Source organism: Meles meles, chromosome 15, assembly GCF_922984935.1.
Source record: "Meles meles chromosome 15, mMelMel3.1 paternal haplotype, whole genome shotgun sequence".
NCBI classification, from domain to species: Eukaryota; Metazoa; Chordata; class Mammalia; order Carnivora; family Mustelidae; genus Meles; species Meles meles.
Window position 1 is genome coordinate 66771361 of NC_060080.1, and position 12287 is coordinate 66783647.

General features: G+C 33.9%; 1 protein-coding gene across 4 annotated transcripts in view; it reads left to right on the top strand.

Moving 5' to 3' along the window:
- PPP4R3B (protein phosphatase 4 regulatory subunit 3B) overlaps positions 1 to 12287 on the top strand; it is a 68006-nt gene that overhangs the window by 22142 nt on the left and 33577 nt on the right. For all 4 annotated transcript variants that reach the window (XM_045979764.1, XM_045979763.1, XM_045979762.1 and 1 more), the window contains 3 exons: positions 5796 to 5873; positions 7159 to 7275; positions 8908 to 9024. In XM_045979764.1, the coding sequence (XP_045835720.1) occupies positions 5796 to 5873; positions 7159 to 7275; positions 8908 to 9024 (312 nt within the window). The remainder of the gene's footprint in view (positions 1 to 5795; positions 5874 to 7158; positions 7276 to 8907; positions 9025 to 12287) is intronic.

The window sequence follows — 12287 nt, forward strand, 5'->3', positions numbered from 1 at the left end:
GTATTACTCTTTATGCTCCACAAGTGAGACCATATGGTAATTGACTCTCTCTGCTTGACTTATTTCACTCAGCATAATCTCTTCCAGTCCCATCCATGTTGATACAAAAGTTGGGATATTCATCCTTTCTTATGGAGGCATAATACTCCATTGTATATATGGACCATATCTTCTTTATCCAGTCGTCTGCTGAAGGGCATCTTGGCTCTTTCCACAGTTTGGCGACTATGGCCATTGTTGCTATGAACATTGGGTATAGATGGCCCTTCTTTCACTACGTCTGTATCTTTGGGGTAAATACCCTGTAGTGCAATTGCAGGGTCATAGGGTAGCTCTGTTTTTAACTTCTTAAGGAATCTCCATACTGTTTTCCGAAGTGGCTATAGCCACCAAGTTACATTCCCACCAACAGTATAAGAGGGTTCCCCTTTTCTCTACATCCTCTCCAACACTTGTTGTTTACTGTGTTGTTGACAGTAAACCTTTACTGTTGACCTTACAGTTGACCTTTTACATTTTTAAGTGATCTATGATGGAACTTTTTTAAATTTCATTTTTGCATATATTTTAAAAATTAGAAAATATATATGGCATACAATTCATCATTTTAACCATTTTTAAGTATATAATTCGTAGCGTTAAATACATTCACAGTGTTATGCAGCCATCACCACTATCCATTTCCAGAACTTTTTCATCATCCTGAGCAAAAGCAGCTATTTAAAGACTATCTTTTAGTCCATTTTGTGAGACCTAGTTATTATTGGGGGTATATATGAGTTTGTATGTGTGCTTGAAGTTTCCCAAACAATTCACATGTGCAGCCAGTACTGAGAAACATTAATTTTCAGGAAATAACAATTAGACGTTTTACTATGTGAGGTTGGTTTTATTGCCTCCTTCAGTTGTAAAATAGGAGTTTATGCCATGTTTAGCATGTTAATCCTTTATACCCTAACAGTGTAGTAAGGATGATTTTGAAGATTTTGTTTTACTTGTAGTAAACTATACCCATAGTTTCCTGCATAACTGCCTTTGTTATGTCCATATCACTCATTAAATTTTTCGTGTAGCTTCTGTGTACTAGTGTAGTGGGTTCTCAAGTGTGTTCTTGGGGCTCCTAAAATCCTTTCAGAGAGGTCTGTGAAGTTTTTCCTTTTCCAGCTTTTTGTTACTGTGAGGCGATATTTTCTTCATATACTCCAGCCAAAACATCACAGACTGGTTGTGAAAGAAGATAGGAGAATACAGCTTTCTTCTATTAAGCCAAACATTATAGAAATTTACAAAAATGTAAAACAGAGCCACTTTTTTCTAATTTATAAAATTTGCTCATATACTATATTTACATAAACTTAAAATCGCTTATTTCTAGAACAAATTAATGTTTCTAAGTGTCTCAGTTGTGATTATAAATATTGATAAACATAATCCACATAATAAAAGCTCTTTTGAGTCCTCCATTATTTTTAAGGGTTTAAAGTGGTCCTGAGACCAAAAAGTTGAGAATCTCTGTCTTGTTACTTAGCTATGAGATTCCATTTTATGTTGCTTCCAACCATCATTCACCTTTCTCTTGTTACTCTTTTTTCTGTTTAGGATTTACTTCTCTAGGTCATTCTTTCACTTCACAGTTTTTCCTTATTCCACAGTAACAGGTATAAGGGAAATCAGACTTATGAATGAGCTTCCATTTATAGTATATAGGACCTGCTTTTTTTAAAAAAACATACTTACTGTACAACTCAAAGTCCCATTTGACTTGCTAACTTCTATTACAGTTCAGGAGTTTGGAAGTAGACTCAGTAGACTCAGTATAAGCTGATGTAAAGAACTCATTGACAGAAAACTCAAGCCCAGAAGCTTTCAACTTCAGAAGGGTTTCTAAATCTATAATACTTGATCATAAATGCTTTTTTATATTTTAAAAAATAAATTATGCAAACTGTAAATAAATATTTATAACGTCATTTATATATTTTGTTATAGACCTATTTATAAAGGCTGTAATTATATAAATCACATGTAGCTTTAAGAAGAGAAAGTCTTACTCATTTCTGCTCCATTAGATGAATTTATGAAATAGATACTGTGAATTACCTTTTGTTTATCCAGGGTTTACCACTTAGTTACCTCTTATATGTCAGCAGTGATGCTGAATTCTATTTTTTATTCTCAACAGTATGTGAGAACAAAGAAATTGGGATTATGGTGACTGGCCTCTAAAGGCTCATTTCCTAAAGCGCAGCTCTGAGGCTTCCATGTACAAATGTTTTGTCTAGGTATTAGATATTTCTAGATATCCTTCTAGCTAGGATACATATCTGTAGCTTTATTTATTTGAGAAAAAGAGAGCAAGCATGGGCACACACGCATGAGCTGGGGGAGGAGGAAAGAATCTCCAGCTCCAACTGTGGGGCTCCATCTCAGAACCCTAGCCAAAACCAAGAGTCAGAGGCCTAATTGACTGAGCCACCTGATAACTATAGCTTTTTTAAATGAGTATTAACTTTCTGTATAAATTACATAAACAAGTAAAAATATAAGAATTCTGTTTATCTGGACCCAAAATAAGTAAGTGTGAAGGTACATAAAATAACTCCTAGCCTGGATTAGGTTAATTAACAGAAATTATATGAAAGTACTTACTGTGATCACTGGCTCCTGGTATGTGCTCTAATACATGTCGAGATTCTCTTAAGCTTGATTGGAGCGTAAGAGTTTAGTTAATCTTAACTTTCTAACTAATTGCAGATCAAAATGCCATGTGCCCAGAATTGAGAAATATTCTTTAAAATGTTTTAAAAATTAAATTTCTCACAGCCAGTAAAGTAAGGTTATTTTTGCACAGATAGCTACAGATTAAGATCCTTTTCACGACAGGAAGTTTTAACTTCTTCCTTCACTAGAAATGGTGGAGGAAAGGTATCGCAAATGTTGACATTCTAACATACATATTTTCACTATTCCATAAATGAGAATTGAGTCAAAAACAAACCGGTGGAATCAGTAGTTTAGTTCTTTTTTGACATATTTTGTGGATTTCAGCACTAGAAAAGAAAATTTCTAACCTTTTTTCCCAGTTACTAAGTAAATATATAAAATCTTTCAGTTTCTTTAAGAAAACAGCTTAGAGTAATACAGTTCTTAATATAGTTCTCCATTTTGTTTTAGAGATTTTTGAACTCATAACAGGTTTTAACATACTCCATTTTATCTTACTAGATTTGGCCTATTCTACTTTGTTATGTATGTTTTACTTTGGTTTGTTTCATAATAATGACTACTTAGGACTCTGACCTATAGTTTATTATACAGTGGAGTGACGACAATCTCATCATGCCAGAGACCTGGATTCTAAATCCATCTCAGTTATGAGGCAGCCTCAGATAAGTCCACTCTTTGGGCATCAGTCTCTTGAAATTTAAAATTAGACTAGGCAGTCTATGTAACCTCTTAAAGCCTGATCTAAGCTAAATTTCTGCATTAGATGAGTAATTGTGAATGGGTTCTGGGTTTAGATGTTGTTATTGTTGTTAAAATAAACTGCATCCAGTGTGGGTCTTGAATTCATAACTCCGAGATTAAGAGTTGCATGCTCTACTGACTAAGTAAGCCAGGCACCCCTGGATATTTGGATTTTGAGCCTGTGCCTATTTTTATATTACTGCAAAGAAAAGTTTGATTCAGACTTTGTAAAAGTGGCTCTTCTTTCCCCCATAAGATTTTGCTATGTAAGTCAAAAAAGTAGCCACACACAATTTGTCTTAAAAGTTATGTTTTATTAAAAACAAAGGCTTTTAAAATTAAATAAAAAAGAAAAACTAAAGTTATCCAAAGAGACTAGTTTGACTACTTGGAGAAACAGGTATTTAGGGGGAAACATTACAGCTGTATTTATGATAGATCTTTTTTTTTAGAAAAACTTACTTAAGAAATTGATACTGCTTCACCGATGTTCCCCCTTAAGTAAAATGGCAGGTATTTAAGGCATATCCTTAACATCATGATTTGATTATCAGCCATGAAGATATCACTATTACGAACATCCTTAGAACATACTACCTTAATTAAAATTAATGCAAGTTGTATTTCATAAAAGTGAATTTTAAAATAACTGAAATATAAAAGCACAGGTTTCTGGGGCATCTGGGTGGCTCAGTGGGTTAAAGCCTCTGCGTTCACCTCAGGTCATGATCCCAGGGTCCTGGGATCAAGTCCTGCACCAGCTCTCTGCTCAGCAGGGAGCCTGCTTCCTCCTCTCTCTCTCTCTCTCTCTCTCTTTCTGCCTGCCTCTCTGCCTACTTGTGATCTCTCTCTGTCAAATAAATAAATAAAATCTTAAAAAAAAAAAAAAAAAGCACAGCTTTCTTTTTGTTTTAGATTACTTTTTTTTTTTAATTTAATTGTATTTTAAATTCATTGTTAAAAGCACAGGGTTTTTTTTCTTAGCAGGTTTTGTGGAAATCTCCAAAGTGAATTTCAGTATTCATGTCAATTTTTTCCTTTGTAATTTAATAGTCCATACTTATGGTGAAAAATAAGAAAATATCGATAAACAGAAAAGCACTCATAATCCATCACCAAAAGATAATCACAGTTAACACTCTAATGTTTACCCCTTTTAGACTTTAGACACACAAATTCATATTAAAAATAAGATGATATAATACATACCCCACGATATTTTTGTTTGTCCTTGTAAACCGTGCTTATAGAAACTAACACATATCTGCCTTATAATACCTCAGAGTCATCAGTGTGAAAAGCAGTTACTGTGTTTTATCATTTAGTTTTATCCTTGGGAACCACAAGAAAATGTAAGCCTGTATCCCAAACGGCCCTAGATAATTATATTTTGTGAGTTCTTATATTTTAAAGGGCTTTGCAGTCTTAACTACTGCCAGAATTCAGTCTCCTTTGCTGCTTTTCCTGTGCCATATTTGTAATTTCTCATTTTTCTAATCTGCGGTGGATTGACAATGAGATCTTCAAACTTGTTTGAATTACATTTAAATAAAAAGTAAATAAATGGGGGCTTCTGGGTGGCTCAGTCAGTTAAGCATCTGCCTTTGGCTCAGGTCATGATCCCAGAAGTCATGATCCCAGGGTTCTGAGATGGAGCACCTCTTCTGGCTCCCTGCTCAGCAGGGAGTCTGCTTCTTACTCCCTCTGCCTCTTCCTCAGCTTGTGCATGCATGCGTACTCTCTCTCCTGTCTCTCACTCACTCCCTCTCAAATAAATCTTAAAAAAAAAAAAAAAGTTAATGAATAGACCCTGAGAGGGAGCTGCAGATCCTTTAACTATAGAATTAAAATACGTGAGTTTTCATGCATGACTTCTAGAACATAACTGGTTTCCCCACTCCGCCCCCGCCAAGGGTTCTTTATAGCTGAAGTTTCTGGTTAAGTGAGGTATTAATGTATAACTAATACTAAATGGTATAGTCAGGGTTTGAAACTTGTAGCGTTAATTTTTTTTTTTTCTAAATTTTATTTATTTGACAGATCACAAGTAGGTGGAGAGGCAGGCAGGGGTGGGGGGAGCAGACTCCCTGCTGAGCAGAGAGCCCGATGTGGGGCTCCATCCCAGACCCTGGGATCATGACCTGAGCCAAAGGCAGAGGCTTACTTAACTCACTGAGCCACCCAGGCACCCCGACCTGAATTTTAAGTTTCATGAAGAAACTATTATTAGGTTTTCAGCTGTTTTTATTATAATTGGTGTAAATCATACAAATGAGTGTAGCTTTTTATATTAGACTGTTTCATAGTAATTATTTCTTCTCATGTAGGAAGATGAGAAGTTTTTGTCTGAAGTTTTTGCACAGTTAACGGATGAGGCTACAGATGATGATAAACGGCGTGAATTGGTAAGTTATTTATTCTTGAAATTTGAACCTTTAAATAACACTTAACTTTTGGCATATACAGCTTCTAATATTGAGTTTGTTAGAATTTTTTATAAACATGAGATGAAAGATACATATTTATACTTTATAAGTAAGTTTCTCAAACTTACTGTGTTGTATATTTACCAGTTTCTTAAAGTATCTTGATGTGATTTTATTCCACAATGAGGGGACTTAATGTGTCTTAGAAAACCCAAAATTAGATACAGGGTCTATGTTAGGACAGAATCACAAACTCATATATTTTTATGGCTATATTTACATTATAGAACAGCTCCTTTTTTTTTTTTTAGCGGGGGGAAGGTAAGAACTATGCTTCTTGAATAAATGCATGATAAGTAATTTGGTTCTTGAAAATGTTTTTTTTCTTTTCAGAATGTATTTTCTGAGGTTTAAGTCCTGCTTTGAAGGAAGAAACTGCTAGTAAATAGCAATTTGTCATTTTTAAAAATATTATAATCAGGTACTTGAGTTTTAAAAAGGAATGGAAGAAAGATGCGGACTTAAAGTCAGCCAAGTCATCTTGGTATAGTTGATTGCCTACCCAGTTTTCTCATTTATAAAATTAGTTCTTTAAACTCGGGAATGTCTAATGTCCTTTCCAATTCTTAAAAACGGAATTGTACTTTTGAGAGCTCTCTGAGAACCCAGCCACCATTTGTTATACAGCATGTTTCTGTGAAAGTACATGGCTGTAATTCAAGATACATGCCTTACATGACATTTTTGCATCTAAATCATTAGTTAAGAATATTATATCTGCATTCACCCTCTGGGACTCTACATATAACATGTACACTGTAATGTCTTTGGAGAGTTCATTATTCAGTGTTCAGAAATAATGCAAAGTTCACTTTTATTGTTTTGTTTTAAGATTTTATTTATTTATTTATTTGACGGGGCGGGGGAGAGAGAGAGAGATCACAGGTAGGCAGAGAGGCAGGCGGGGGGGGGGGGGGGGAAGCAGGCTCCCTGCTGAGCAGAGAGCCTGATGCGGGGCTTGATCCCAGGACCCTGAGATCATGACCTGAGCCAAAGGCAGAAGCTTAACCCCCTGAGCCACCCAGGCACCCCAAAATGCTAGTTTTTAATATGTTCTTTGAAAACAGCTTTAAAGGACCCAGGACATCCTAAGAAATCAAGGTCCTTGAGAAGGGCATATTATACTGTGGTACATCACATTAAAGTGTGCCCCAAGTTTGCTCTTATGTGTGTCAAGTTCTGACTATATTTTCTAATATTACAGGTTAACTTTTTCAAGGAATTTTGTGCATTTTCTCAGACATTACAACCTCAAAACAGGGATGCATTTTTCAAAACTTTGGCAAAGTTGGGAATTCTTCCTGCTCTTGAAATTGTAATGGTAATTATATGGTTTCTTTTCATGTTTCTGAAGTTGTGAGTTTGTAATACTTCTATATTATGTATGTGAAAATATTTATTATAGTAATGCATATTGAATTATATATATTAGCTTATGATTCACTTGATAGTGAATTACTACAAGTGTGTGTTCAGCCTTTGGATTTTTATTAACTTAAATTTGTGATATTAATATGTAAACACCTGCATATAATATGGCTTCAAGTGAATAAAAATCCCACTTGTTTTTTCAGGACTGTTACTTGTTCTGTAACAATATTATGTTTCATACAAACTATTAAAATACCTTTCCTTTTTAAGAAGGAAGTTGAGGGAAATTGGAAGGGGAGGCGAACCATAAGAGACTATGGACTCTGAAAACAACCTGAGGGTTTTGAAGGGGCGGGGGGTGGGATGTTGGGGGAACCAGGTGGTGGGAAATAGGGAGGGCACGTATTGCATGGAGCACTGGGTGTTGTGCAAAAACAATGAATACTGTTACGCTGAAAAAAATAATAAATTAAAATGGGAATTATTAAAAAAAAAATACCTTTCCTTTTTAGACCAGTGATTAGATGGAGGACAGACTGGACCAAGGTGGCGTATGCTGCAGTATGGTTTAGGGTAGTGATTCTCACACAATGGTTTATATAATTTTTATCCATCGGTGTTGTATGAAAAATTCAAACTGAAAATTTTTAAGAATATTTATTTAAGATGATAAACATATTTTACAAATAATATAACTTTTATGAAAAAATAATTTTCTAGAAACAAAAAAAATTTTACTGAGGAGTGGCATTTCACCTTTTTTGCCCATCCCTTTAACATTTGGTATAAAAGAAGACAGCTGGATTCTCATAGCAACTTCTGCATTTGATTTGTTGTGATACCATATGTTTCGTAGCCTCTGGAAAACCCCACTATACTTGTGATATACTGAGAGTGAAAAGGGCCAATAATGCCCTAGTATTGTTTATTTTTATGAAAATAGTTTTAATCTCATGACGTCCCTGGACCACACTTTGAGAATGAGTTAGGGAATGTTTTCAGAATCACTTGGAGATTTTGTAACTTGTGAGTCATTTATCCTTCATCTATCAAAGAGGGAAAAGCATTCAGGATCACTACCTTAGAAAACTAAGATATGGACAAAGAGTAAAAATACCCAGAGTGCTTTTCAAAAGCATCTTCTATTAGGAGAGTCATGAGAATCAGTTTCTGAGGCGTAACTGGCAAGTTCAGAACCAAAGACAGATTCTGGAAAATTTTGAAGTCTTAACTAGGTAACATCATTCACATATTGCATATATGTAAATACAAAAAAAAATTTTTTATAGCATTTGTAAAGTATAATAGTATAATCCTATGCTGATTCCTAAATATTGCTAACTATTCTCTGAATATTTATCTTTCTGATGGCAAAAACTGAAAATAATGGAGCTGCTTTAAAGCTTTTAATATTTATACAAAAAAAGGAATATTAACATTTTAATATTTATACAAGAAAAGGAAGAAAAGATTCCAGTACAATGTCTAAATCCAAATACTTGGTGTGCATAGATTTGGGAAAGAAAGGGAATGTGGCATAATTTTCGTTAACAGTCTCTAACCCAATTTTCCTTTTTACCAGGGCATGGATGATTTGCAAGTCAGATCAGCAGCTACAGATATATTTTCTTATCTCGTAGAGTTTAGCCCATCCATGGTCCGAGAATTTGTAATGCAAGAAGCCCAGCAGAGTGATGATGTAAGTAATAATTCTCTGGTTCTATGTGAATTACCTGTACTGTTTGCATACTATTGAGAAAAAAGTATAACTACAATCTAAATCTTTAATGAAGCAGAATAGATTTCTGATCAGCTACGACTTCAGCAAGCCCAGAATATGTGGCATTTGATTTGTTTATTTTAAAAAGTATGTGCAAACTCAAGTTGAGATAGATTATAATACAATCAAGTTCTTCAAAAAAGTTCAAGTCTAATGATGTGTAATTTCAAGTCTCTTAGGTCAAGCACTTCTAATATAACTAACATGTTGCCTTCATTTGTTCAAATGTGTCTTTTTTTTCCCATGTGAGTAAATGTTTATTAATGAGACCAGTGTGTTTTCCCACCAAAGAAATACTTAAACTTTCCCCTTAAACTCTTTAAAGAGCAAAAGTAGCATATAGCTGTAATTTAAAGTACCCTTTCTTACATCAAATATAGTTTAGTGTTAAATAGAAAATAAATATAATTATGTTCCATCCTAAAAAAGATTTTGATTTCTGTTGTTAATTTGACCCTTGTTACGAGGCACTGTTGAATTAAACTACAGTTGTTTTATATGTTCTGTATTTAATTTCTTACTGTCTCCTTAAATTTCTACATTCTTTGTTAGATGTTTCCAGTGGGTTTTTTTTTTTTTTATTTTTAAGCAATTTTACTTTAGAATCAGTTTGAGCTAATGCTGCAGTTTTCGGCAGTAGAAAAGAAACAAGAAATCTTAATGTTAAGTATGTTTTAAGGTGTTTGTTTGTTTTTTTTAATCCCAAATGCTACTAAATCTGACTTCAAAGAAATAAATACCTGGTTTATTAATCAGTTTATAATCTTGCTGTTGGTATGTGTATCTTTGTGCCATCCTTTATAGAAGGTAACTTTGAATTTAACACTCTTAATTGGTGCATTCTCAGTGATATGTATGATTAAGGACGTTCATTATAAAATTGCTTCAGGTCATGAGAATAGTAAACTTTTAGAATTCTTAACTCTGAAAGCTTTTATTTCTGTTTTCATTAGAAATATTTCCTTTTTTACATTCAGTTGATGAATGAAATTTAGAGAAGCAATTACTGATCTTTAACTATGCAAAAAGTTCCTTTTGCAATCTTTTCCTTATAATCCTAGTCTTCAAGGTCTTCATGTCCCCAGATTTTCTGAGATCTACCAGTTTAACAATTTAAAAATTTTGTTGCCTCAAAATAATGGAGTTAGCCCACAAAAGAGGATAAAAAAAATGTCTTTTCTTGAAAGTTAAGGATTCTACATTGCTAAATTCTTTGTTGACTTCTGGTAACCTTTGAAAAGACTTACCTGTGTATTTGGTGGGCAGTTGCTATTTTGGTGCCCTTTTGAAGTAAATTCACAGCATTCAAACTTTTCTTTCCAGTATTATGGAACACATTTGTTTTAGGAACCTGGATTACAACGTATTAAGCAACAGGAAATATTATCATTTTTTACTGTAGTCATTTTTTCTAAGCTAGACAACAGGAATAATTGCTGTCTTTTTGTTATGCCAGAGATTTCACATATTTTTATGCTAATGTTCTTTGAACCACTCAGTAAAACTTATTTTAGAATCTGACTGGATAAATAAACAACTATTACTGAACCACTTATTTGGCAGGTATTTTCACTGTATTTCTCACTTAAAAATAAACTCATACGTTAAAAGATATGATAATCGCATTAGGATTTTTTTTAAGATTTCTTATTTCATAAAGTTTTATACTGAAATACTTTAACAGAATTATATATGTGGAATTTACAATAATTCTGGAAGATGAAATTTGCCATAATAAAGTTAAAAAATACATAAGCTAATCTCTGAGCTAACTATTTGATATTTTATATGGAACATAATGCGTTTCTTAAAATTGCATCCATTTTTTAACTTTTTGTTTTGAAATAATTTTAAATTTACAGAAAAGTTATAATAATAGTACAAAGAACTCCCATATACACTTACCCCAGATTCCCATTTGTTAATATTTTTTTTCTAATTTGCTTTATCATTCTTTCTTTGCTTATATTTGTATGTACACATTTACCTACAGAAATAATTATTTTCTAAATCATTGAAGAATAAGGTACAGAAATGATCACAAAGTGTCTTTTTACCCATATCTACTTCAGTGTCTATTAAAATTATCAAAATCAGGAAGTTAGCATTTTTACAGTATTAATATCTAACTGCAGTCCTACCTCAGATTTTGTCAGTTGTCCCAGTAATGCTCTTTTTAACCAAGACAATACCGAAAATTTTCTGGTCTAGTGTCCAACAATTTGGACTTGTCTAATGTTTCCTCATGATTTGATGTAGGTTATTTCTTTGTATCAGAAATGGTACAGAAGTAATGTTTTCTTTAGTGAATCACATCAAGGAATTCCCTTAAAATTAAAAAATGAACTGAAAGGGGTTTTTTTATTCCAGCTATTTTGCTGTTTCACAGACTTAAGGAATTGTACCAGTAAGTTCTGTAGAATTTGATGAGCTGCTTTTGCTTTCTTCTGACATGTCAAATGGATCAAAAGTATTGTTTTTCTAATTATTTTAGCCCTCATTCAAGTTGCTGCAGAACAAATTTCACGTGCATTTTTAAAATCATTCATATATATATATATTTTTTTAAAGATTTTATTTATTTATTTGACAGAGAGATCACAAGTAGGCAGAGAGGCAGGCAGAGAGAGAGGAGGAAACAGGCTCCCTGCCAAGCAGAGAGCCCGATGCGGGACTCGATCCCAGGACCCTGAGATCATGACCTGAGCCGAAGGCAGAGGCTTTAACCCACTGAGCCACCCAGGTGCCCCAATCATTCATATATTTAAAAAAAAAAGATGTTTCCAGAACATCTATCAGTTTTTATTCTACTTCAGAATAATGTTTCTGCTCCTATCATTCTTTCTTTTCCTCTTATTTACTGTATTCATGGGATCTAAGATACATGGATGCTAATATTTTCTTTTTCTTTTTCTTTTTAAGATTTTATTTATTCACTCGACAGACAGAGAGCACAAGTAGGCAGAGAGGCAGAAGGGGGGGGGGGAAGCAGGCTCCCCGCTGAGCAGAGAGCCCAATGCGGGGCTCGATCCCAGGACCCTGAGACTATGACTTGAGCCGAAGACAGAGGCTTAACCCACTGAGCCACCCAGGTGCCCCGATGATGCTAATATTTTCTTGATCTTACCAGGAAGTGTTAGTGGAAAAATTTTCATTTGGCTTTTTGTCATGCTTGCCACATA